Source organism: Trachymyrmex cornetzi, unplaced genomic scaffold (assembly GCF_001594075.2).
Source record: "Trachymyrmex cornetzi isolate Tcor2-1 unplaced genomic scaffold, Tcor1.1 scaffold99, whole genome shotgun sequence".
In the NCBI taxonomy this organism is placed as follows: Eukaryota; Metazoa; Arthropoda; class Insecta; order Hymenoptera; family Formicidae; genus Trachymyrmex; species Trachymyrmex cornetzi.
In genome coordinates this window covers 3,061,933-3,089,136 of record NW_017300343.1, presented here as the reverse complement: position 1 = coordinate 3,089,136, position 27,204 = coordinate 3,061,933, and the positions used below count along the sequence as shown (strand labels likewise).

The 27,204-nt window shown below is 37.9% G+C and overlaps 3 protein-coding genes across 5 annotated transcripts; 2 read left to right on the top strand and 1 right to left on the bottom strand.

Moving 5' to 3' along the window:
• Positions 1-1,109: 1,109 nt before the first annotated feature.
• On the top strand, positions 1,110-21,374 carry LOC108770151 (protein Wnt-5b). Of its 2 annotated transcripts, none has more exons than XM_018521526.1 (8): positions 1,110-3,427; positions 12,581-12,682; positions 18,170-18,435; positions 18,539-18,719; positions 20,038-20,149; positions 20,304-20,406; positions 20,734-20,901; positions 21,078-21,374. In XM_018521526.1, exons 2-8 carry the CDS (start codon positions 12,597-12,599, stop codon positions 21,263-21,265), a joined length of 1,104 nt encoding a protein of 367 aa, XP_018377028.1. In that variant the 5' UTR covers positions 1,110-3,427; positions 12,581-12,596; the 3' UTR covers positions 21,266-21,374. The 2 variants fall into 2 exon arrangements, with proteins under 2 accessions (XP_018377028.1, XP_018377029.1); XM_018521527.1 differs by lacking the exon at positions 1,110-3,427 and adding an exon at positions 11,200-11,277.
• A 984-nt stretch (positions 21,375-22,358) lies between these two features.
• Positions 22,359-24,217, bottom strand: mRpL18 (mitochondrial ribosomal protein L18). The gene is made up of 3 exons (XM_018521412.1): positions 23,882-24,217; positions 23,157-23,270; positions 22,359-23,067 (listed from the first exon to the last, which is right to left on the bottom strand). Exons 1-3 carry the CDS (start codon positions 24,073-24,075, stop codon positions 22,836-22,838), a joined length of 540 nt encoding a protein of 179 aa, XP_018376914.1. The 5' UTR covers positions 24,076-24,217; the 3' UTR covers positions 22,359-22,835.
• A 308-nt stretch (positions 24,218-24,525) lies between these two features.
• LOC108770172 (PHD finger protein 12) lies at positions 24,526-27,180 on the top strand. Of its 2 annotated transcripts, XM_018521575.1 has the most exons (5): positions 24,526-24,669; positions 24,819-25,018; positions 25,135-25,412; positions 25,586-26,637; positions 26,753-27,180. In XM_018521575.1, exons 1-5 carry the CDS (start codon positions 24,622-24,624, stop codon positions 27,122-27,124), a joined length of 1,950 nt encoding a protein of 649 aa, XP_018377077.1. In that variant the 5' UTR covers positions 24,526-24,621; the 3' UTR covers positions 27,125-27,180. The 2 variants fall into 2 exon arrangements, with proteins under 2 accessions (XP_018377077.1, XP_018377078.1); XM_018521576.1 differs by lacking the exon at positions 24,526-24,669 and having other exon boundaries at positions 24,902-25,018; positions 25,121-25,412.
• The last annotated feature ends 24 nt before the right edge of the window (positions 27,181-27,204 follow it).

The window sequence follows — 27,204 nt, the reverse complement described above, 5'->3', positions numbered from 1 at the left end:
GTCGATCGCCATCGCGCGTTCGACATCGAACGAGATCATCGCGACGGAACGACTGCAGCTGCGCTTTGAACGATTCGGAGGAAGAAGGATGGATATAGAGGGTGACTTCGACTCCAATTATCTTAATCTATGGTTAACTTATTAAGTATAATACCTGCAATATATCTGTCAAGTAATACCTATTTCGTTAATATGGACAGAATTATTAGTTTTTTATTATTTAACATATGGGAAAGATAAATAAGATTAGGGACAAATTATTAATTGCAAATTTTGTTCTGACCAATATTGCTCAGAACAAAATTAATTTAAGGAAATTAATTTAAGGATATCCTTAAATTAATTGGAATTTGATCGGAGTCATCCAGAGACGTGCATCCAATTTTCACGAATACACTTTCGGTTTATAGGCCAATTCGAACTAAGAATTTTTATTTTTATTTATTAAAAATTTATTAACAATTTATTAAAAATTGTATTGGAATTCATAAATAATGAAATATAAATTATTATTAACGATAGTTAATTATAATTTTTTATTATTATTGATGTTGCAGATTTTTTTTAGATTTAATGCAAATATTTTGAGAGATATGCTAATTTTTATCATTAGGTTTTATCTTTTACATTATAACTATGATATCAGATTTTAGACGAGTGACATATTTTTGTTCTGAGCGAGAAGGACATTTTCGGTTAGAACAAAAAGATGAAAAAAATCTGAAATTTACGCGACTAAATGCAATGCCAAATAGAGACAATAATGAAGCTTTTTAAAAATTCTAAAATAATTTTTTTTTTTATAAAAAAGGCAAAAGAAAAATGTGTATCCTTCTTTCCAAGAAGTTTTGAAAAAGAACTTTTCACAATTTTTAAAAATTCTATTTATTCGGTTCATTTAGAATGAAAAAAATTCTTATATATATATTATTTTTAAAACGTTTGTTTTGTATATATTTTAAATTTATATAAACATAATGTGTTTGTACAATATAATGTCACAAATATCTTTCATAAATTTTGCGTTTTTTATGTTTCAAATTATTAAGCTATCTGAAACATTTTGGATGATAAATTTGTGACACACTAATCCTGATCGGTCCTTGAAAGAAATCGAGGATTCTCGGATATCGTCGTTCGAGTGGCGGTCTTGTTACACGAGCGACTCGTAGGATACGGAGGATTAATTGGCGGGTCCGATCGCGCGCGCCGGTCTACCCCTCGCCCTGCTTTCCCTTCCCTTGCGCAGCGGTCCTTTCGAAGGGGTTGCACGCCACGTCGGATCTCCAACCCGGAGTGGCGAGAAAAGAAAAAAAAAGAAGCGCGCAAGAGGAGGAACGAAAGAAAGGAGCTGCTAATTGACACGGGCGATTGCACGTAACGGTATAATTAGAGAAAAGAATACGGAGAGCCCAGGCCGGTGCACCGATGAAACCAATGAACCAGCCACCGCGGCGGCAAAGGGAGAGGGAAGAAACGAGAAAGGCAAAGAGAGAAAGACAGAGTGAGAATATACGGCGAGCGGGGCGACGGAAGAGAGATGAACAGAAAGGCAGAAAAGCAGCAGGGGAGAGAAGCAGCCGGCGGGTTTCGTGCGACCATCAAGGGGTTCCCTCTCCGAGTGAACGAGCCGCGGGCCTACGATGAGAGAGAGAGAGAGAGAGAATATGGGAGAGGGAGCAAGAGAACGAGGGCAAGGGAGAGAGAGAGAGAGAGAGAGAGAGAGGCGCGCTGGTTGAAGAGACCAAGAAGGGGTACGCGACGACCAGAGGGAGTGACAGAGATAGAGAGAACGAGGGGGGAGGAGCCGGAGGGAGAGCGAAAAGAGAGGGACCACATAAGCTCGTGGACCCTGCCGTGATCATTCTGTACCAACACGCCGCGCCGGTCGGTTTCGCAGCGTTCCCAGTGCCCTCCGATAACACCACGAGGAGGAGCAACCGTTCTCCAACGAGGTCACTTCCGCGTCCCCCAATGAGGGAGAGTCCTCGTTGTGGAAAAGTCACCGGGTCGTCAAATTGACGACATCTTCTTCGACGTTCTTCTTCTTGCCGCGAGATACGAGGACACCGCAGGACAAGGCTCGGGAAGTGCCCCCACCGGTGAAAGGTGGACGCGAGAGTCCGCTTGTTTTTTTCCTTCATCTTCCGGGAGCTCGATTCCGCCGGGACCAGGCTTCTTCATCCCGACGATTCCGGCGAAGTCGCTGCGCGAAGCTATCGCTCGTTCTTTGATCAAGGGACGCCGATGGTTCCCCGAAGAAGTTCTCGAGATCATCCAGAAAAGGCGATGCCAGTCTAGGAGTCTGCGGATAAAAATCGGATAGCGATCCTTAAGCTTGCTTGAGCAGAATCCCTCGCCCTTCCATGCCGCTCGACCGTCGTGGGTAACGTTGACTTTGTCGCTCGTTGGAAAGGATTTAACAGAAAATCGGATTATGGTGAACCGACCATTGAAATGCTAAAGAATTTTATGGACTTTTATGTACGCGACGTACAAAAAGGAGCGCTCGAGGGATCGTCGAATAATGCATCTTGGTAGCTCGCTTTTATCTAGGAGGTTCGATCATCGGATGACAGGTTCTCCAGTGGAACACGAGCAACCAGCGTCTACGGGCGCATCCGAGCGGAACATAGTCGAGATATAAGTTTAACGTGGAGATTCGTTGAAGCAGCAATTAACGCGACGCATTAAGGGTCGCGATCTTGGACGATTGACGTATCCTTAGAGCGGGATCTCGCAACCAGTTGCGCCGAACGGTGGCGGCGAAAGAGTTCGACGGAAATTATACCGTCAAGATCGCAATCACGCGCTCACGCGAGCAGCTCGCCCAGGTGCTCGATCAGGTTTCGCTCCGAGAAGAAATCTCGCTCTTCCAGAGCGTTCTCCACAACATCACGTCGCGTTGCACCGCGTCGTGTCGTGCCGGGGAAGAAGTCGTCCAACGTAAAAAGTGGAGCTACCCTCTTTCCCCAAGGAGACAATTCCATTGGTCCAATTCGCTCAAAAACAATCATTGATACTGGGATTTACGGTTACGAGTTGGAAAACCATACTGGGGAATAGAAAGAAGAAGGAGTCGTCGAGTAGCACTCGATCTATGGTCCGATCCTCTTCATCCAATTCGAGAGACCAGGCTAAATCAATTATGCGAGACGGTGGATGTTATGGGTCGCAAAATGAGACGTGAAACGGTGTGGAGTCGTGTCGCTCGAGGAAGGAGAGAAATGTTTCCGTCCAGAGGGCTATTTACGATTCAAAGGACGAGGACCTGTCACGGCGATTCTCGATAAGAAGGCAAGATCGATTCGCATCGTGATCGGTATTATCGCGGAAGGACGAGCGAGAGATACGGGATTATCTCCGACGAGTCGAGCTGGGGCGCAATTATCTCTGAGATTTAACGACTGCGGCTTGCTTCGTTCCGGTGAGTAATTATTCAATTAAATCGCCGTGGGTCACCCCGATGAGTTTAGTATATAATGGGCAATTCGTCGTAATGAACGTCGCACGATTACTATTCTCTCAAGATAATAAACTTTCGAGAGTCTGAACATTAAAAGCGTATTCATTTAATTACAAAATAATTAAATTTAATTATAAAATAATTAAATTTAATTACTTTTCAAATTATAAGATATAAAAGTTTGTAAGAATTTTATATCGTAGATATAATTTTTTATATGCGCGCGCCGGCATTTATGTAAAGATTGCGATAAGCTTTAAAATTTTGTCAGAAAACTTGGTTTAAGCAGATCTCGCTGAATTCACGCGATAAAAGAAGAAAGTATTGTTTTTTCAAACAGTCAGTAATTATTATCTCACTATTATTTTCGTACTTCTCCACATTCATCTTATTTTCATTCTTTTATTTTCCTTTCTATAATTATTAATTCTATTTTTTATTACCGTATTAGACTACACTGGAACTCTCTTTCTCGCTTTCGCCAAATATCAACCATATACATATTTTACTGTAAGTACACTTTTATCTAGTTCGGCCACATAAAACAGATCTATAGTATTTTGTTTCATTTTACTTCAACTTCATTTTTAAGTCCGTTTTTTGTGGTGGAACTAATATATACTTGGAACTTAAAGTAAGAATTTTACATTTGGCGAAAGCGAGAAAGAAAGTTCTAATGCGGTTTAGTGCAAGAATAAAAAAAAACAGATCTTTTGTTTCTCCTGCGTTACTTATCGTCTATCATAATCCGCTTTCAGTTGTTTTAATTCATTTCTTGCATATTCCTAGAGAACTTTAAATAAACGTTTCAAATGTCACTCTGAAGAGTGAAATCTCATTTTTAAAGATTAAAAATTGAGCCACTCTTTTTCAAGACTGGCTCAATTTTCACTCTTTAGAACGAGATTCCACTCCAAAGAATTTATAGAGAGTAATAACAGGAATAATTTGAATGCAATTATGCGACTCTGAAAGCGCATTCACGGATGACTCTTATCTATACGTTTTATCACGAGTTATTACGACTCTCCTCGTATATAATAAAAACAAGATCCTTTCTTGATGAAGAAACGCGCCGCGTAGCGTGCCAATGACGCAGTCTCGCGGATCGAAACACACGTTCAAACAACTGTCAACCGTCGTAACAGGATCTCGTTAGCGAGCGGTCGATATAGTATACCCGATGACGGTGTACGGTGGCGGTCCGATACTCAACAAAAGCGACCGTCGAGATAAGCTTTCATCGGCGCGATCGCTCGCCCGCGTTGCGAGAGGGTCGCGACTTTAAGGACGCTCAACCCTTTCCGCTCAGTCCTTTCACTTTCCAGCCATTGTTCGCGCACGTGATTCTAAATTTCAAATTACCTAATCGGCAGACGCATCGGATACCCCAAAATTGACCCATTCCGATATGAATCCGTGCTGCAAAAGAATGAACATCGCGCGTGCAACGGAAAGGATTCACTCTTAAATACTCTAGTATGTATTTTTTTGCAATAAATTATATTTATAATTTTTAAGACGCTTATCAGCAGCAAATTATTAACAGCTTTTTAAGATACTTATATTTGCAGTAATAATTAATTTGGAATATTACTACTTCAGTTTCAAGTTTGGGTTTAGGTGATCTGTGTTCCAAGACCACCAAATAATCACATAGTTAGCTTGAATTGGAAATTGGAACATAAATTCACAAGAAATATTATTAAGCACGAAGAACCCTGATCGAATATGGCATTTTTTATTTTAGTATGTGTTCTTGTAATGTTTATGTAATGTATACACGGAAAGGATGGTTTTGCTGAAATATCTAAAAATTTAGCTATTACATACAGATTTAAAAATAATTCTGTTGGACCATCAAAATAATTACGTAGAAATTTCAAGCATGCTAAACAATTCTGTAAAACTTCCGATATATTTTTGGCAATCAATTTCACATAATCATTTTGATGATCTAACAAAATTATTTTCAGATTTGTATCTATGATTAAATTTTTAGATATTTTAACAAAATCGTTTATTTCGTACATAAATCGTGACTTTCTAAGGAATAATATTTCTAAACGTGCCGGAACTTTCTCACTCAAAATCGAATCTCCCGTTCGGTCCCGAGGCAATGCCTCGTCGTTAGATTTCATCCGTAACGTAATTGACGTAAAAAATTGTATCTCTCGCAGACAAAGATTATTGGATTCCCGGAGAGATATCGCCGTAAAGAGAGAGATATCGCAAACGACTGTGGAATCGACTCGAGATACTAAACCGTGTCGAGAATTTCCGCCTGATAGTCGCTGGACCGGCAATGATTTACCGATGTCTCGTCGGATTAATAGACGAGCCCCCCTTTTAACGGCTCGCCACGACTCGCCTGGAGTTCATCTCGCAAATGACCATTCCGTTATACGTTATACCTCGACTTTGCTCCACTTTGCGACCGTCACGAACAATAGGCACGCTCCAGGAAGCTTCATTGATCTCACTTCCTTAGATTGTAGAAATTATTTCTCACGGAACATGATTTTCCACGAATGATCATCGATAGAGATCGAAGAATCCGCATAAAGTATCTGATATTGGAACACCGTTTATTCCTATAATATCTCGAGTTTTGTCGCACCAATAATTTTTCTAAACAAGAGCTGATTGCATTTTTATCTTCTTAGGAAGAATATATTTTCAAACTGAATTTTCCTTCTCGCTCCCAATCTTTTTTGCAATAAAATTAATAATAATAATAGTAATAATAAGATTTATTGACGTGATAAAATTATCAAATTATAAAAACATGAACGCATTGTAAATTAGAGTAGCACCTCGAAAGGTGAGGTATCAGCAATTATTGTACAGATGATACGTATTTTTGGACAATCAGAAAATTAGTACGATCGCGCGACGCAAAAAGAAGAGGAACTTATTAATCTCTCGTTAAGAGTATCGAGATTGTTGTGTTTAATGACGATCGGGTGAATAATATCGCGTTGCAACATGCTCGCTGCGACGACGTCTTTTAAACGAGGTGGAAAGCGCTTTTTAAAACTGTCGCGTTTTACGATCATGCACGTCGCGTGAAAATATTCGCCGAGTAAAATATTTCGCGCGACGCATCATCGCACGATTATGCGTTTCTCCTTGTGTGGGAGCCCGACGGGGCCGTATGACGAACTGGCATTGAACTGGCCTCGGAGGTGTAATCACCGCAGGATCATTTTGTAGAACGTTTAGAGACGCGGCAGTATAACGATGGCGTGGCTCGCGATTCGAACTTCGTAATACGACGATGATGGACAACGGCTGTATACTCCATTACCTTAGATCGGTCCGCGATTATTCTGAACTCTCGCGATTACGTGAGCAGGGAAAAGGAAGGACTTGATGTCAACGTTGACAATCTCTCCTCAAGAAACACATAAAAATCAACAAAAAATCAAAATGACTTTATTTCGATTCTTAACGTCAATAAACAGTCATATTTTGTAATAAAGATTATCATTTTGGCATTAAAAAAAGAGTCATTTTGACTTTCTCTTGATTTGGTGTACCTTAGATCATGTAAAATTTTTCAATTGAAAATAATAGAAGAACAAACTGAATTAAATATACTTAATTCGCTGGCTGATTATGAAAGATAACGATCATGTAATTTTTTTTCTCTAGGACGAAAACATAAAAAATGAACGTTTCTTTCATTATCTTTATGAGCGTAGCTAAGAAGGTGAACCCGTGAATTAAAACCGCTTAAACGGATTACAATGAGTATTTAAAAAATTAATTTTGGAAAAGAAGAAAAAATTGTAAGATTTATAAAAATATTTTCTGAGACTTCAAAACAGCTGTGTTATAAATTTAAGTTTTTCTAGTTTGAAGAATCGGTTTACAATTTTACGGAAAAAATAAAGTTATACATTAATGAATTAAATATGTGTATGATTTTGTGATTTATTTGTAGTAATATTAATTAAAAATAATTAATATAAAACAAAACAAATCCAATAATTCATCATTCGATTACCCTCCCCCTCGGATTCAAAAAGTCTCGACTCTATTTTGGCTTCCCTTCCAAATAAAATCCATGTTTCCAATAGCAAAAATTTTAATTTTTCAGCAGGTTTGAATTTTCACAAGGCTTGAAATCTCCAAAAAAATTGTTCAACTTAAAAGGAGATAAATATATGTTCGAACGTTGTGGAGAGAGAAAACAAAGATGCTAAGTGCAAAAAACACAAGAAATGCAAACAGATTATTACAATTTCGGTTTAGAAAAAAAATTATGTACTCGGATCCCTACTCATCACTACTCATAACTATAACTCATCATTACTTGGATCTTTCGATCAACTGGTAGATCTTTTCTAATTTGGTTCGTCATTATTATCATTAATATTAATATTAATTATCATTAATATTAATAGGTGCCGTAAACTTGATCCATCAGAAAATCCGTGAGTTCCTGATGTAGATATTGTTTATGGTCATGTGCGTTATGATTCAAAACGAGAAGGTACGACGTCGTTACGCCGATACCTTCCAATTAAAAGTCAGTTCTCTTGAGGATAAATTAGTGCGGCTGAATGTTAATAAGGTACCTTCACGAAAGCGTCGTAAAAGTTATGAGTTACGATTGGATGGAGTGGCGGGATACCTACGCATGTACAGTGAGCGTAATCAACGATTACAATGTCCGACGAGAGCCTTTTGTGTTCCTTTCACGTGTCTGTAAAAAGGGACTCTCTCCCTCTCTTAATGTACATAATTACTCTTCAGCGTCGTTGCAATCTTTCCGAGTACTCTCCATTCACCTCGGTCGCTTTCGCTCGTTCGATCGGTTTTATCAAATAGCGCTCCGAGTAATTCTCTTTATCGAGAACACTTCATTCTGTTTTGTTATGCCTTTAAAAAATATTATAAAATTAATTCGACGTGTAATCGAACAAGGAAACCTAATTCTTGAAAAGTGTATCGCGTACGAAAACTATGGAAATCTATAATACGTAACGAACTATAATATTTCTGTACATTTTCATAGGCAATATTTTTCGATAATCCAGGTCCTGGTTGATAAAGTCCATTTTAAAACGTCTAAAATCTATTTTAAAACACCTTGTATTTTCATCGATTTTACAATCAGTTTTTATACAAAACAACGTACCTTCGTGTACATGTTGTATCACAGATCCTTCGATTATGCGAAGTCTTCCCATCGTACATTAAAAGGCAGAAAGATCCTCTTCCTCGAAGTTTATCTTTCCATAGTTGACTGGTTTTTGAACCAACGTTTTGGACTGGTTGTTTTTCCTATTGAATTGTTCTAGTATAAGTCGTATCCTCGTGCAAGACTATTGACAATCGTCGACCAGTCTCACTGTACTCGCGTGCTTCGCGTCCAATTCTCCGATCTTCACCGCCTTTCCTCTGGTCTTCCTCTTTCCTTCGTCTTTCTTCCTCTTCTCCTTCCTGCCGTTCACGGAGCTCCTTCTGCATCCGCTGCCCTCCTCTTTGCCCTGCGTCGTTCCTTTCGGCCATTCTCTCGGTAGGTTCTTCGTTTTCCTCTGCGTACGTGCACCTCAAGTGTGTGTACACTTGGACTCCGTCCTTAGCTTCCAGCTTCGTTAAGAGGGCTCGAGTCGTCGTCTTGGCGCGCTCCGTGAAAATCTAGAGCCTATTGCTCTCCCTCGGGGGGACAGTTTCACGCGACTTGGACCTTCGAATGCTCTCTCGCGCATTATCTTATCTAGTGAATACAATTAACGACCTACCTATATCGACGACTCTAATCTGCCCTGAGATCCTTAAACGAATTTTACTTTTTTTTTTTCCTCTTGCAACTTTTCGCGATTGCACTCCGGGATCGCGACCGACAACGCGAATTGACATTTTATCTGTCCCATCTCGGATAAACTCGCAATTAGAAAAACTTGAGATAATGCCAATTATATATAGCAAGCGAGAAGCGCGCAGTAAAGCGAGCATAAGCAATTCATTAAGCTCATTTTGAACTCGGTGCTTAAAACGAGTTACGTCTCAAGTAGAAGACGGAAGTCACATAATAATATAATAAAGACATTATCATGATCTTATCTGTCACTTACCTAAGGAACACATAAACAAAAAATCAAAACTTTATTTTTATTCTTAACGTCAATAACCAATCAAATTTTGTAATAAAAAATCATTTTTACTTTCCCTTAACTTGACGTGTTTTTTAGGTACTTATAAGTTCATTTCTATAAGTATCAAATGACATCATCATGATGTCTAATGATTATGTCTTTATTATGATATCCGTGTCTACCTAAGATATAATAATCTAGAAATTCGAAAGAAAGAAGAGGATAAAGAAGAAATGGAATTTCGCATCACTCATTAGTTTTTCTTTTTTACCATTCGGAAAGAATCTACCGCAAATACATCGCGTTAACAGCGAATGTAAAACCGTCGCTAAATATCCAAACGTTTTAATCACCCTCACGTTATACGATCACATTTTACGATTCGGCAGCTGACGTGTTACCGGCTTCTGTCGCGGGGATTATGCAAGCGCGACTATTCGAGTAGCCGAGCAAAGTACGTCGTTATGCACGTGCACCTAATATTAGATTTGAGATTCTCTCTCTTTCTCCTTCTGCTTCTCCGATCCGTTCGCTACTCGTTATAACTATATACCCGTGTACGGCGCAACCATATGGAATTGGCAATTGGCTCATTCCGTTGCAGACGGCAAACGGCGCTTATTGCATCCTATATCGCCCCGGACATGTCTTGTTCAGCCTCGAGCCTCGTACGAGATACTTTACCGCTGATAATCCGCGGCTGGTCCACGGCGGGGACGCGTACGCCGAAGTGCGCGCCGTTTACATTCCCGCCGTGATCGCAAATGCGTTTTATGCGCCGGCTAATATCGCCGGGTCGATCGCGTGGGCTAGATAGACGGCGATGTGCTGTATAAGTACACGTACTTGTGTACACCTGCGTACGTGTGTATATACCAGTTCCGCGGCAGGGATGTATAGCCACCGCGCTTATGGTGAGAGCTAGCCTTCGCTGACTTCGCTCCGCGAAAGCTGGCAAGGAGCTACCGTCTCTCTCTCTCTCCTTTCCTCGCCACATAGAGAATTCCGTGCAGAAACGATCAGGCAATCGCACGACACGTGCCGTGATGAGAGGAATCCTGCAATTGATGTTTGAGACATTTTAAAACAAATATATAAAATGAGGCTCGAAAGAATCTATCAATCAAAAATAATAAAAAAGCCTGTCACAGAGCCTACATCAGCTGTTCGGATGCATAGAAAACACTTTATTCTCATGTGACTATAACGAATCAAATCAAATAAACGTTTCAATTTGGGTCCTTATCAATATAATTTCTGAACAGCTGATGTAGGCTCTGACGAGCTTTTTATTATTTTTGATTGACATTTTAAAACGTTTGAAACATGTCCCACGTAACGCAATTCTCCGAGTGATGTTCTCAGAACGTCCGTAGAATATCCCAGGGGATCCTCTGGACATTTCTTTAGAGAATTGTGTTGTGTGAGATACTGGACTAATGATTAAATCGGATTGACAAAGTCCGGCACCGTTATGTTAAAAGGGTTTACTCGCGACGCTATTTACATAATGTGGCCGTAAGATGGTACTTGACGTTGACGAAAGCGGACGTAGGAGCGGCTTCACGCGAGCTTCGCACGCGGGCTCGCGCACGTTTCGGCTACGTCACTGTCCCCAGTGTGGGTTCCAGAGCCAGCTTCGCCACGGGTTGACCTCGGGACGGATGAAGGGACAACCGAGTCCCCCGAGGGACGATTATGGTACACCGCTTCGACGTTACACCTTGCACGCGTTCGTATAAATGTGGCGTCGCTCTCACGTTTCACAAACTGTTGATATCAGCGGGCGTTGAGTTACGATTCGCAGAGTTTATCAGTTGGTCCCATGCCACGTTGTCGCACTTTCGGCTGAATACACGTTCGATCTGGACATCAAGAGGGATTGCACGGTCTGCTAAAAAATGCGAGCTCTGTTCGCGTCGAGATATTTTCGTGTACATTACTGAGTCTGGACAGAATCAAATACGATCACGAATTATCTATTCTTATTTGAGTCTAAATAATGAAATGTATCGTTAATGTAAATCATTACTAATCCGGTTGCAGATGTAGATTGTTTAGAATCATCTTACATGCTTCAAGTCTCGAGAGCTAGTATGCGACAGATATCAGTCTTCCATAATTAAGGAAGTTTTTTAATTAGAGATGTCGGAAAGTTCAGTGTTGAAAAACTCATATTATGAGCTACTCTGAGATGTTTAAAAAGCATTTTTTCATCATTAATTTATATCCTGGAAAAACATAGACATTTCGAAGTGCATTATGTTTTTTAACTACACGGAGAGACTTTTTTCTTAGAGTTTAAAATGAAAATGTGATAGTGCATGGTAAAAATCTTTGAAATATTGTATTATACCACAACTACTATAGGATTATATATTTCAGGATAAATTAAAAAAAAAAATTCTCTCTCTGTAGAGACAAACAAAATGCATTTGTTTAATATTTTTAACAATTGTTTAGCAATTTTGTTTAATATTGTATTTCACATCCTACTGATTGATATATTATTATTTTCTGTGCGTAGATTTCTTGTATGTAATTTCTTTCTTTCTCGTTTTCTGAAAATTACAAATTTTGGACAAAACGTATTTTGAAAGTCTGCTCCCCAGTTATATTACTCTGCGAACGATCGAGGAAAGAATTGTAATCACATTTTATTATGTTCTATCAAATCATCGAATTCTTAACAGGTAATATTACTATGTGAATCTTAATTTCGCTAGTCTCTAAACATGCGACACGCTGTTCCTCGGGTTTCCAGGCTTCACTTTTCAAGCTCGGCGTTTAATTGAGACTCGATTTTTCCGCTAACGACCGTATGATGCATCGATCTGACCTTGATTTCACCGTTCCGCGGTCACCGCACCTTTTTCATTTGGATAGGCACGATTCACGGCCGACTGCGCCGGCGGTCTTCCTAATGAAGCGATTAATACGGTGCCTCCGCTCGCTGTGCGAATACTTGTAATACGAAATTGATGATTTCCTTCGATGCTTGCAGGGGGTGAAGGAGAAGGATGACGATGCGCGGCAATGGTCCACTCGTGATCTTGCGATCGCTGATGGTCGCCGCCGCCGCTACGACGGTACCGGGGACTTGGATGTAAGTATCTTTCAGTATCAGCATATCTTTCGCGCGATATGATAATTTTTTTCCTTTCTTGTTTTTCCAATCAGGCGATCGAAGGTATCAATTAGTTTCATGCGCGTATTTATAGTTAGACGAGATGCGATTTTTTTTTTCATTAGGCTCGCACGACTCTTAAAATAAGCTGATGTCGAAGGACAAGGGGTGCCCTACATATCGCCGATCAAAGGATGAACTAGCACCAGTGGGGTGCCGTTCTTACAGTGGAAGCTTCATTATCTCTGAACGTCGTTTCATTGAATTTTCGATGATCTGGTTGCCGTGATTTCCGATATTGGCTCGGATAATTTAAATTCTAGTGTACATGGACGTGAAGTGTCGAGAGGCGAGCGAATGAATAAATTTATTTAAGGCAAATTAAATCACTGAATTGCTAAACGAGCAATTTATCTTAAATGATTTATCCTTCTTTACATTCTTCGTTAAAGAGGAGATCGCAAAGCTTGGTCTTAATCGTACTCGATTATGTGAATTAAAAACGTTATTTTGTTCACATTGATGTTCATATTAATGTCTCGAATCGTTGAATTATACACTGAAACTGCGAAAAGTATCCAAAAATTAGTTAGATATAGATCTAAAAATAATTTTGTTGGACTATCAAAATAATTATGTAGACTTAAACGTTGACGATAATGATAGAGAAAATTTTAACATTTTACCAGTTTGAATGTCCTACATAATTATTTTCAGATCCATGTCCAAATTTTTATATACTTCAGCAAAATAGTTCTTTCCGTATAAGATGTGTTTTTTTGGCTGTATTCCAAATTTACATTATGTACATTATAGGCATTCAGCAATGCGACAATGAATTTTTAAACACAACCTTTGAAGTTTTAACCTACTGTATACTTTTATACTTAAAATAAAATTAAAGTGAAATAAATATATATTTCAAATTTAGTAAAAACAAGAAATAAAATTTTAGTGCAGTCCTCCAAGGCAAGCGACAAAGAAGAAACCTTATATTTCCCATCGCGAAAATATAATCGTGATTTCTCTCCGTCGAAAACATTAATTGCACGACGACGATCGTCCGAAACGATAAGTAGACATGTCGCGAAGAGACGAATCGACACGATTCTTCACACGATTCCAGATTTATAGGTCTTTGTGCTCACGGCGTATCGTGGGAATCCGAGCGAGGTATATCTCCTGTGCCCCCGAAAACCTCTCTCTTCCGTGCACGAACGAAAGCTACACGTCCCCACGTCGCTCGTGTACTCCGCCCTGTTTGCCAGGAGTGTGTCTAATCTCTGAATTGCCATTCCGGCCCCTGTGTTCTATCCCGCGTGAGCATGACCAATCATCGAATGGTCCCGGACGCCCGCGCTCCTTTGTGTGCCGTCCGGATCGCCCCCGGACCTCCTTCGCGCCGAATTTACCTCTCGTACCCTATATCTCTCGCAAGGAAATCCTTGCTTAACCGGCTGCTTTTTTTCTTCGGAGTGCGCTTGTAAGCCTCCCCTGAGGTTGCTGCTCCCCTTGACTCTCGAACACGCTCTTGTTCGGCTAATCTGTAACGAAGGAGCAAAAGTCAGAAATCATCGCATTTCCGACGTACAAGCATTAGTTCAATTCCCCTAATCGTATATATATATCTCACGTGCAATTCCCGCGTCACCCGATTAATCGTCTCGTTGCTTAATTACTCGGCGCAATCCTTTACAACGTGACGGAATCCCATTTCGTCCCGCGGCTCGCGATTGCCTCGGGACACCCCGTATATGCGAACGCGCGTCGCTGCGGATGTAGCCGCAATCTCTTGGAGACACGGGGCATTATTTTGCGGGCCCTGCGGCCCACGACGCGACGCAACGCGACGACGGTGCCCCGAGCACGCGAGCGTTGCGTGGGCCGTACCCCGTCGAAATATTATCGCTCTTTCCGCCGCGCATGCCCCCTTCCCTGACCCGCGAGGTTTGTCCGCGCCATTGTTTTAGGGGAGTGTAAAGCCGATGATATATCGTCGCCGGAGCGTGTTCCAGAATATTAATGTCGTCTATTACACTCCCTAGACACTCACGCGCGAGCTTTTACGACTTCTCTTTCTCTCTCTCTCTTTCACTCTCTCTCGATCGCGACTACTTCGGATGGACCTCGTTGGAGGCGGGAATACTGAGATTCTCACGTTTTTTCCAGTAATTCCGATACAAGAAAACATCTCGGGGACGAACATTTCTTTTCCCATTTCAAAGTGGTGGTTCTTGCTAATAAATTCCATTTATTGTGTAATATTTTACTCAATTTTTAACGTGAAATTGATGCACTAATAGCTTGAAATCACGAGTCATAATCTTCCGACCGTTCCGTAGAAATTCCCAAGAATGAACCTCGATGGAGGCGGGAATACCGGAATTCTGTTTTCCATAGTAATTCCGATACCGGACAAGAAACATCTCGAGGAGGAGCCATTCCTTTTCCTATTTCAAAGTGGTTGTTAGTTTTCGCTAATAAATCTGATTTATTGCACAATACAGTATTTCAGGCGTGAGTTACTCAATTTTTAATGTGAAACTGATGTTGTACTAACAGCTTGAAATCACGAGTCATAATGTTCCGATCGTTACTCTGTAGAAATTCCCAAGTAACGCACGCTGTTGATACATCTCAAGCGGTCGCGTCACATCGCCGACAATCCCAACGAGTATTCACCTGAGTCACGCTCGGGCAGGTCGTCCAGGTTGCACCGAGTCGCCGTGCAGGTTGTCGCGACTGAATGAAAGCGATTGGAGACATAAGTCCAGACCTGAGATTATAAGATGTAATTGAAAATTGTACTCTTTTAAATCACATAGCGTGAAACTTGTCCGATAGGTAAGGTGGCACAACTTTGAACATGATACAATTCTGAAGGAAATAAAATTTGAATCCGATTTCAAATTCGTTTGATACTCTTCAATACCATCTATATTCTATACAACAAGAGGGTTACCAAATTTGTACATACTTTGGAAATTGAATTCAAATTTGATTTCGTTTAGAAATGTACCGTGTTCGAAATTGTATCTTACCTTACAGAAGAAAAATACTTTGCAAATATTAATATATCTATAATGTTACATAGATATGTATCTTCTGTCGTAATAATTCTATATCTATATTGTGTGTTTTTGATAATATATCTAAAATATATTATCACAGAAAGAACGGTTTTGTTAAAGTATTTAAATACATTTAACTAGATGCAGATCTGAAAATAATTTTGTTGGACCATCAAAATAATTATGTAGAACGCTTGAACGTTGATGAACAATTCTACAAACAGTTTCAACATTCTTATAATTAATTTAAATGGCCTACATTTTGAAGGTCCAAATAAAATTATTTTCAGATTTATACCTAGCTAAATTTTTAAGTACTTCAACGAGATCGTTCTCTAAGATTAATATATACTTAAAAATATAGTAAATATAAAAAGCTTAAAATTTAGGATTTATCAAAATTTTGTTGTGATAAAATAATAAAAATATACAAATATTTACGCAAATTGTACATGCATCATCGGCAGATTAATCGTTGTTAGCCAACAAGAAGTTTTATCAGAGTCACTGGATAGAAATTGCAAGCGTTCAAATCCCCAAGTCGAAATCTACCAAATCCGCCTGCGATTTTGCCAATTACAGGAAAGAACAGCTTTTCTAAAGTACCTAAAAAAATTTAGCCAGCTAAAGAAAATAATTTTGTTTGAACATCAAAATAATTACGTAAGCCACTTAAACTAATTATTAGAAAAATTAAAATTGTTTGCAACATTATCATTAACGTTCAGACGTTCTACATAATTATTTTGATGCTAAACAAAATTATTTTTAGATCTGTATCTAACTATTAAGATACTTCAGTAAAACCGTTCTTTCTGTGTATTTCCCGGGGATTTTTCTCGATGGATGACCTCATCATGAGAATAAACGAGAGAGACGCGATTCGAATTTGGCTGTTGGTAACTTCTCTCGCGATGACGCGACGGCCGTCCGTTTCGAATTTCAGATTGGCGGGGCCCTTACCGGCTATACTCGGCCCTCGACTTCTGTCTTTGACGGTGCCGTTCCATCATCTCGCTCGGTTGACTCACAAATGCACCATTAAGGAGGAAATCCGAGGGCCGCTGCGCGCCCACGGACGCGGACGGACTCGCCACCCCGCACCGAATTTATATAATCGGCGTAACAAATCTCCAGGAGTTATAAGGGGGCCGCGGTCTCGATGCTCTGCAGCGACCGACGCGACGTCGCGGCGTTTTCGAAATGGCCGTCAAATTGCACAATAAAGACTCTTCCTAAATAAGAATCTTAGAATTAAAGCAAAGGAAGTATTTAAGAAGGGCTACGAGCTAATGAATTTTCAATATACGTTTATTGTAACAATGCAAAACGTTTCGACCTCCTTATCGGGTCGTCCTCAATGTTGTTAATTTATTATATAAACCGCCAATAATTACGCAAGCCGTTGAACACATATTTTGAAATTTGTGTAACATACTCCTTCTTTGGATTATTTAATTGGTCCTTGTGCGCAATGTATATTCTTATTATATAAATTGAGAAATAAATAGATATATAGATAGATTACGCATTCCGTTAATCTAATAGTTAATATAAAACAATCAGTTATTAATTGGTGAATAATTGAAAATTATATTCACTTTAAATATCTAAGTTATGTCAAATAATTAAATATGTTGATAAATAATTATATAAGATAAAGAATGTGCAATCTATCTTAAGTGTAATATATATAAGTCCAGTAGTGTGTTAAAGCGCAACAATTATTTACAATAAGTAACACAGTTAATATAGCAATATGCGATTTGAAGTAAACATTGCTTATAAGCGAAGAATTAGACGTTATTATATGTGTCACTAATTGTCATATAAGATTGAAAATTCATTAGAAATATTTTTGTTAATTTTGGATTAAAGATTCCTATTACAGAGACACTATTGCAATCGATCCGATGTTTTTTAAAAGATAAAAAATTCTAATTATGCCTTTGAAACATAACTATTTATTTTTTTATAACTGAACTAGTATATAGGTACTTTTGAAACTTATAGCGAATTCGATTGGACACGCTAGTGTGCATTGGTGCATATTAAAACTATTGCACATATACTGATTTAATCTCAGTGTGAAAGTAAAACGTGAATATTTTGCATTATAAAATACATATTTTACTATAGCTCAATAAAATGTATTGAATATTTCACAGTTTAACTGATTTCTACATTTATAATAAACACATCTTTATATCAATTTGTATACGGCTTTAATGCGCATTAAGTGCGTTCAATCGAATTCATTATTAAAATGAAATAGATATATGTTTGACATTTAGCTAAAGTAAGAAAAAAAGTTCCAATGCAGTCTATTGCAGGAATAGAAAACAGACTTATTGTTACAAAAGTTCTTAAGTCTACGTTACTTTGTACATAACAGAAACCTGGGTCTACGACACTTGCCACAACTGGAACCGGCGCAGACGATGGAGCCGTTTGACGCGAGTGCCTCCACGATCTGCGTCGGTCTGAAGGGCCTGTCTCAGGGCCAGGGGAAGCTCTGCCAGCTGTCCGTGGACCACATGTTCAGCGTGGCCAAGGGCGCGAAGTACGGCGTTATGGAGTGCCAGCATCAGTTCAAGGACAGAAGATGGAACTGCTCCACCGTCCACGACGAGACCGTGTTCGGTCCGATACTTAGAATAGGTACATCGGTTTTCATGCTAACATTCCGGAAACCGCGGCATTCAAGCGACAGCAATATTTTATCATCCAATTTCCGTAATTAAAACAACGCTGTCCATTGCAGCGAGCAGGGAAACCGCATTCGTTCACGCGATCGCCGCCGCTGGAGTGGTCTACTCCATCAGCCGTTCCTGCCGGGATGGCCACCTGTCGTCGTGCGGCTGTTCCAGGAGTAGCAGGCCCAAGGATCTAAAACGCGATTGGATCTGGGGTGGATGCGGGGATAATCTCGAATACGGCTACAAGTAAGTGCGAAACGCGTAAGCCCTGGTCCCATAAAGACTAAAGATTCGAAAGAGTATGGGTGAACTTGCCTTTTTCTCTTTTCTTTCTTTCTTTACTCCCTTTTTTTTTTTCGTCTTGTGAACGTCACGGAGAAGCCGGGGAAACTGGTTTGAGGCATGTTTTCGTCGGTAATAAGATGTTCTGCCAGCGCGAAAAGATACGTGCGACTCGAGATGTTCTGCGCGCGATCATTTTTCCTAGCCCTCTACATCTGATTAACACAGTGTAACCGGTCTTTGGTATTTGATTAATGATGGGCCATCGTAAAAGCCCGCAAGAGTCAAGCATACCTAGATAACGACTACCGTCGTCATATATTTTGATAATAATAACAGTCTCTTCAAGATACATATATTATCGCAGCGTTTCTCTCTCTCTCTCTCTCTAAAAATTCTTTCAGCCACCACTTAATAAAATAATTATACCTATATGTTTGTGATAAATTATATAATATTATAGGTATAATATATTGCTTCTTTACTTAAAAAAAGACGATGTGAAAACCGTGATTTTCGAGTTTTTATCATGAATATGTTAAATAAACGTTACCTTATCCATGTCCCTATCAAGAAAATTGTAACTTAACTTCATAAAAAATCGTCAAAATCGTCACAATAAAAAAAAAGTAATTTTTTGAGAGTTGTGTAACGAAAATAACTTTTTGTCATTATTACTGTTTTGTCAATATATAATTGTCTGTCAAGTTGAAAAATAATTTTTCCCTTCTTTTGAGAAATTCAATTTTTTTTATCTGTGTCACTTTTGAAGTAAGGAAGCGATATCTTAGACAGCGTGATGTCCAAAATCAAAAAATTGTAATATCTAAAAAATATCATTAAAGTCCATGTCTATGAATTAGATTAACTTTAATCTCAATTCAACTTGCTCTTCATTTTTTCTAATTCTTAGAATTAAAAAGAATTAAAAAGTTAATTGAACCGAGATTAAAATTAAATTATATTGATAGAAGCGGACATAAAACATTGCATCATAAAACATCTTTAAAAACGTTTTTAAAACTCAGTTCCATGGTAAGATTAACTTTAATTTCGGTTTAATTTTTTCCTCTTTACTTTTTCTAATTTCAAGAATTATGAAAAGATAAAGAATAAGTTAAACAAAAATTAATGTTAATCTTACATTGATGGAGCTTAAGATGTCTTATGTCCCGAGTCTTCAACATATGTGTTGGAATAATATTATAATTAATGTAATTCATTTTTAATCTTTTACAAGATACTTAATTATCGAAATTAATACAAACGGACATCCATTTAGATTCACACAGGCATTCGTTGATGTACGGGAGCGAGAGCGTAGTTTCAAAAGAGGCAGCCGGGAGCAGGGCAGGAGCCTGATGAATCTGCACAACAACGAGGCCGGTCGCAGGGTAAAGTTCGTTCTTTTCTTAGCTCGCGCGCGAGAAATGTCTCTTTAAATGTCGCGTTAAATACGCGTGTATCGATTTCTCGCGATTTAATGCGAATTCCATTGAACCAAAGTGCGGTAACGAAACTAATGCGCCGACTATTCATCCCCCGCAGGCCGTCGTCAAAAGGTCCAAGGTGACGTGCAAATGTCACGGCGTTTCCGGAAGCTGTAGCCTCATCACCTGCTGGCAGCAGCTCGCATCATTTCGCGAGATCGGTAGGTCTAACACAATTAACATCTCTAAATGACAATTAACACAATTAACATTTTTAAACGATGCAAAGTCTAAAGAATAATTTACTAGATACGATAGATTATTTGTGTTCTGCGTATTTTTTTTTTTTTTTAATACTAATAACACTTTACTAAATAGTCTAAATACTAATAACACTTTACAAAAGTCCTAAATGTCATTTTTTCGAAAAGTCATTTAAGATATTATTAATATCTTTAAAATTTGGATGCTTTTACAGTGTCCTCTAGAGACTTGTGCTGTTCGGAGAATATCTGTGCAGACAGCGATGCAATTTTGTGTATTTTCAGGTGATTTTCTCTTGGATAAGTACGATGGTGCGACCGAAGTCAAAATCAATCGGCGCGGTCGTTTGTCGATGCGCGATCCTAGGTTCTCCGTGCCAACTGCGAATGACTTGGTCTACCTGGACGACTCGCCGAATTACTGCCTTCCGAATGATACCCTGGGATCACTAGGTAGCTCTATCACTTTGAAGGATTTTACATTTTTATATGGAGTATTTTTGTTTAGGAAGAAATGAGAAGATTCTCTCTCTCTCTCTCTCTCTCTCTCTCTCTCTCTCTCTCTCATATGTAAGATTTATTTTCCGAAAGCTTAAGACATTCTTTACGAAAGGTCGATTTTGTAACAGGTACGCAGGGCAGATTATGCAATAGAACCTCGTCTGGCATGGATGGTTGCAATCTCCTTTGCTGCGGCAGAGGATACAACACGCAGAAGTCGACCATCAGGGAAAGATGCGAATGCAAGTTTCACTGGTGTTGCTTCGTCGAGTGCAAGACCTGCGTAAAGAATATCGATATACACACTTGCAAATAGCGCGCTACTATTTATTTCTTTCTTTTCCATAACTCTTTTTCGGACTTTTCCTCGCATTGTCGAAGGTATATACGTACACTTGACAGTACAACGTAACTGCGACATTATTGTTTCACAGTAAATAAATTTTGATTATTTTTTTTTAATTTAAAATCTACTCATCAAATAAATTTTATTAAAACTTCTTTTTTTCCGCAAATGTGTGTGTGTGTGGTATGTGTATATGTATGTTTTTATGCAATATTATTATTGCGATAGATACTTTTTCAGCGGTAAAAGATAAATTTTATTAAAAATATCGAGTAATCTATATTTTATTAGAGAAATTAGTTTGTCTTATCACAAATTATTTGTGGCCTACGAAAAAAAAGTTTAAACGAATCAAGAAATTTTTTTATTGTGTGTTCGTAAGAATTAAGTCCTTCGTAAACGATCGTTAAATCAACATAATTCTTTTAACGGAGACAAGTGAGAAATATAAACAAATATTGCATTTAGTCTCCCATGTTAAATTAATAACTGCATATAGAACAATTAAACAGTGTTTTATAAATTTATATAACGCATCGAGATGTCTCTCGTGTTGCTTTATTCTAACATCTTTTTAAAAGGGATTTATCAATTATCTAATTATTCCGTGTGACAAAACACAAATAAATTATTTTAAATTCATAATTATATCGTTCTTTATATAACTACAATAGTTGCTTATATATTTAAAAAAATTATATAACGTAAATTATTTAAAGTGTTCATTGCATTTTTATTTATTTGCTCAGAGCAAGCGATTTAATTTAGCAATCCGCAAAATAGCATAAACGAGCGACATTGCGGATTACTTAAGAATATTTAAGAACTTAAGAGGGATACTTAAAAATATTGTGAGTAAAGGTACCAACTATCCGATATAGAATATAATTGCGTTATTACGCAAACGTTGGTAGTAAAAAGGGAAACAAATGATTTCAGGAAGCTGAAAGAAATCCAAAATTATTTTTTTAATTCACATATACAGAATGATATGGAAATATCTCTGGTAATTGTATAAGTAAAATTCAGCATGTAAGCTGAATTTGTAAATTATATATCTACTTATATGTCCAATACTGGACAAATCCATCAATTTTCAGAATCATTTCTGTATTAATCTGTATATGTATGTATACCTAACTTAACTTAAATTTTCTATTACAGTCATTATATGATAAGAATCACGTAACATTCCATTTGCATTGCAGATCATGTCTAATGGAATGTACTTGCCTTAAGTAATGATGTAGTTTTTAAGTCACAGCGTTGTATCTCTAGTAGACTAGACATTTATTTAACAGCGATACAATTATTTATTTTTACTCCTAGATACTGTATTGTACAAAATTCGGCATTTCACAGTGGATAGATGTTAAGATAATAAAATATCTTATATATCGATCACTAAGCTTTACCTTATTTGATTTCCACTGAAAAGAAGCAAATGTTACGATTACATCGCACTTAGTATTTGTATGTACACTTTGTTGTTCCTTATTTTGCACTTCACAATCTCTTTACATTATTATACAGAGACAAACTATTCGTGAATCTCCCATGGTTTTTCCGGCCGGTATCTGTCCCAAGAATTTGGATACTTGTATACTGATGGTTCAGTTAAAATAATGTTATTATTTTCTAATTCTTTAATCAATAATTCACATTTGTCTCCAGTTAATGCAGCATCAACCTCCATTTCACAGATCCCAGCCTCTAGACAACGCTGAGCCAACACTCGTCCTATATTAATATAAGCTGAACTATCAATAGTCCTGAAATATTCACACTATGTCAACAGGATAAAAAAAATTAGACGAGACGATTAACAATAAACAATCTAAATTCAATTGAATCTCAGTACCGATATAATTGCTTCTTCAATGCCCATTCTGCACTGGAAGCAGAAACAACTGGTCCATTTTCGAAGTGGCGGACTTCAGCTGTGATATGACGTGGCTTTTTAATCAGGAACAGCCTGTAAATTAGCACAATCATAACATTATGATCAAATTCATTATTATATAATGAAAAAGGTAACATACATTTTCATTCATTTAATAATGGAAATGTCTAATAACAAATTCACTTGTATTATACTAAATTAATACACAATAAAAGTTGTATCTATTAAGATTTGCTTCATATAAAATATATAAATACTATGTAATCAACTTTGGCAATAAAACAATACATGTATATTCTGTTAAATAATGTGACAATATCATTATTGGATATTTAATCGTTTAAAAATATTTATATTTTTACATATAATTATTTTCATGTATAATAGCTTTTAATACGCATTAATCTAGTATAATGCAAGTGAATTCATTATACTGAAATCAGCAAAACTAAATACAAAAGAAAATATATAAATGTTAATAATTAAATGTCCATATAATGACACTGTCACATTATTTAATAGACTATACATGTTTCATTGTCAAAACTGATTATATTATCTGCATTTATAGATATTTTGTATAAAGCAGCCTTTAATATTACTGATCTAGTGTAGTGCGAGTGATTGAATTCCATCAAATGACGGTTTCGTCACAGGACCATTGTGACTTGATAAAACCTTACTTGTGCCAGTACGTATGCCCGGGTTTTTCAAGATGATAACCTTGGGGTTTTCTCGCTATCCTCAACCGTTCCAAGTTTCGTGGATTTCGGTTCACGATTTCCTTGCATGCCTCGATCAATTCCGCGTTGCTGTGCAGTTCCCGGTGCATGCAGAACATGCGAGTGATACCAGCGCGTACATTCACCGAATACATGATCTTTGGATCGTAATAGTCGTTATTTTTACCACTCGAATCTCGGCACTATAATATCGGTTTCCGAGTTAAATTTTACTTGAACAATGTTTTTATTTTCTTTCAGAAAGGAAATCCAGGTTAGGTTCTTCTTCGACCATCTTAAGGCCATTCTACATTGGTCGTATCGTAGATGTCGCAAGTCCAAGCTTGTTGCTTCAGCCAATCTGATGCTTCAATTTTAAGGCCCATCTACAATACACGGAGTAAGAAGTAAGAGTAAGAAATTGACCAATCACAGTCGAATGTGAGAAGAATAATCGACTGTGATTGGTCAATTTCTTACTCTTACTTCTTACTCTGTGTATTGTAGACGGGCCTTGACGCTTGTCCCAATATACATGAGTTTAGTGACCCTACGCGAATGCGAGAGAGACCGTGAGGGATATAGCAGGATGGAGAGTGGAGGTCGAGTGGAGTGGGAGTCGAATGAATATTAATCGTGAGAGAGAAAGAACTAAGGGATAATTTAGATTATTTTCAACGTTTGCAACCTATCTGTTCGCAATGAGTACCGTCGAGTATGGTTTTCCAATGATAGGCGGATTAATGCCGGTAAGCAAAATTAATGGATCTATCACTAACATGGAATTTTTATGTGAAAAAGAGATAGAGAAATCGCACTGGGTCAATTCTATTATCTCCTTAATTCGTTCCTTCGCGAAAGAATTGCTACTTTTTCAATTTAAATTATACTTTTTTAGCAAATACAAGCCCTCATTGCGCCACCAATATCCGATGACTCAAAGGCGGCGAAAGCAAAGAAGGAAAAAGAGGAGAAAAAGCATCCGTACTTCAAGAGACGAGGTCGTGGTCATAATCGTGACTTCTGCGACGCTTGTAAAGATGGTGGAGAGCTCATATGCTGTGACAAATGTCCGGCTTCCTATCATTTACAGTGCCAGTAGGTGTGATTAGAACAATCGCTATCTTCAAAAATTTTTGTTATAAGATATTGGATTTTTATCTGTTGAGTTCTATATAAGGAAAAGATCTATTTCTAAAGTTTTTACTTCACAGCTATCCGGCAGTGGACCCAACAGATATTCCTAATGGAGAATGGTTGTGCTACGCCTGCCGTTGTGCCTCTAAAAGAGAGGAACTCTTTGATGAAAAGGGGAACGAGAAGAAAAAGAGATCAGCTCTAGAAGTATTAACATTGGCGGCTTCTCTGGTAAATCCAAGAGAGTTTGAATTACCCAAGGAATTACAGTTACCTATAATGTTTCCTGGAAGCAATAAAGTGGACTATGTAACTGGCAGAAGAGGTAAACCACCGAGTTCATCATATAACAATGGTAGGCAAGATAAGATTGAATGTACTCTTTCTTTTTTCTTTTTGTCCCTTTTCTTGCACATAAATAAAGAATAAATTTATATTTTGTAATATCAATTAGTGTTGTAACTGATATTATAAAAATTAATCTGCTTTAAATTAAGATTCGTATTAAACAATAATTTTCTTTTTTAGTTGGAAAAAGTCATTGCTTGGATAGCAACTTAATGGTTCCATTGCCAGCGCGTTTATGTTATGAATGTAGACGTAGTTGCAGAAAAGCGCCATTAATTGCTTGTGATTATTGCCCATTATATTTTCATCAGGATTGCTTGGACCCACCGTTGACTGCCTTTCCTATCGGCAGATGGATGTGTCCAAATCATCCGAATCATTTCATAGATCAGCATCTGTTGACTTCTTGTAGAGTGACAGAACGCATAAAGCTCTGGGACAAGTATGCCAATCAACGAATAGATCAGCATGCGGTGAAATTAGACTTTTTACGTAAAGCGCGGGCTGCCAATCCACTATTTCGCACAAAGGTGAAATTGGAAGGTCGCCCAAGAATAAAAGTTCCTTGCAGCATCAAGTTCCATTATGAAAATCCGCCGCTCTTAGATCCTGTACATTCTTATCAAAATAGTCTTATATGGCCTGTAAACAATATTAGCGCCAAAACATTGCCGAGACCGTGTCTCCAAATTATAGACGAAGAAGAGCAACAGAAAACAGATGTCGAGAAAATAGATAGCAAAGATAATTGTATAGAAGATAAGGAAACTGATGAAGCAAAAATGAAAGAGAAATATAATACTACTCCAGATGAGGGAAGTGATCAAAAAGTATCAAATGTGAGTGAAGACACAAATAAAGCAGAAAGTGAAAAGATTGAAGCTGCGACGGATAGTTCTAATGAATGTAATGATCACAATTTTTATACGAGTAACGATGATTATAATATTAGAGAAGGTATTCAGTTGTTAGAAAGACCAGTATTGGAGGCATTAGCTCAACAGAGACTTGAGCAAATATTAAATCCAAATGGAGAAAGTTATAAAAGAATAAATTGTCATAAAAGAGCAAGAGCTGCATTATTTTCTTTAAACCCTAAGCCTAATCCACCAGCATTCATGACTCATAAAACCTTCATTATTGGCAATGGTCCGAATTGTGATCTAGTTTTGTCAAATTATGGAAGCTGTGGATTCACATCCCCTAGACACGCAGTTATATTTTTCGATGAAGTAAGTAGATACCGTACATTTTCTTTTTGATAGAGAATATCTAAAAAATTAAGAAAGTTGAACTGGCATAAAGGATCTCTTTTCCTTTTTTCATTAATGCCTATTTTTGTTATAGGTGACCAAGCATTATGAATTACTTAATTACAGCGAGTATGGAACGGTTGTGGATCACGTGTTGTATTCTTGCGATTGCACTCGTGTTTTAGAGGAGCAAATAAAAGAGGAAAAGACTGATAAAGTAATATGCGTCACTAAGGAAGAAGAAACTTCTGATATAATAAAAACGATTCTGCACAAAGAAAAAACTTGCTTGGAAGAAAATGTGCATACGGATGAAAGAATATTATGCAAGTGTAATATAAAACGTGATTCAAGCGATCTGGAGGAAGGATGGGAAGGAAGTGCAATCATTGCGCATGGTTCGACTATTAGTTTCGGATGTCTCATGTTCGTATTTAACACATTAGATATGTATGTAGATAGATGAAACTTGATAATGTAAAATATTGTACAAAGGAAATTTTATAAAGCGATACAAAATAAATTAACAGCATTTCTTGCACTTGC

Bases quoted from the DNA above. Each gene is read 5' to 3' on its own strand.
- LOC108770151 (XM_018521526.1), top strand. From the start codon at position 12,597: ATGACGATGCGCGGCAATGGTCCACTCGTGATCTTGCGATCGCTGATG. The intron at 18,720-20,037 runs GTAAGTGCGAAA...ACATCCATTTAG, and splicing joins AATCTCGAATACGGCTACAA to ATTCACACAGGCATTCGTTG. The intron at 20,902-21,077 runs GTAGCTCTATCA...ATTTTGTAACAG, and splicing joins TGATACCCTGGGATCACTAG to GTACGCAGGGCAGATTATGC.
- mRpL18 (XM_018521412.1), bottom strand. From the start codon at position 24,075: ATGTATTCGGTGAATGTACGCGCTGGTATCACTCGCATGTTCTGCATG. The intron at 23,271-23,881 runs GTAAGGTTTTAT...GCTAATTTACAG, and splicing joins GGGCATACGTACTGGCACAA to GCTGTTCCTGATTAAAAAGC. The intron at 23,068-23,156 runs GTACTGAGATTC...TGAATATTTCAG, and splicing joins TTGAAGAAGCAATTATATCG to GACTATTGATAGTTCAGCTT.
- LOC108770172 (XM_018521575.1), top strand. From the start codon at position 24,622: ATGAGTACCGTCGAGTATGGTTTTCCAATGATAGGCGGATTAATGCCG. The intron at 24,670-24,818 runs GTAAGCAAAATT...ATACTTTTTTAG, and splicing joins TGATAGGCGGATTAATGCCG to CAAATACAAGCCCTCATTGC. The intron at 25,413-25,585 runs GTAGGCAAGATA...TTTCTTTTTTAG, and splicing joins GAGTTCATCATATAACAATG to TTGGAAAAAGTCATTGCTTG.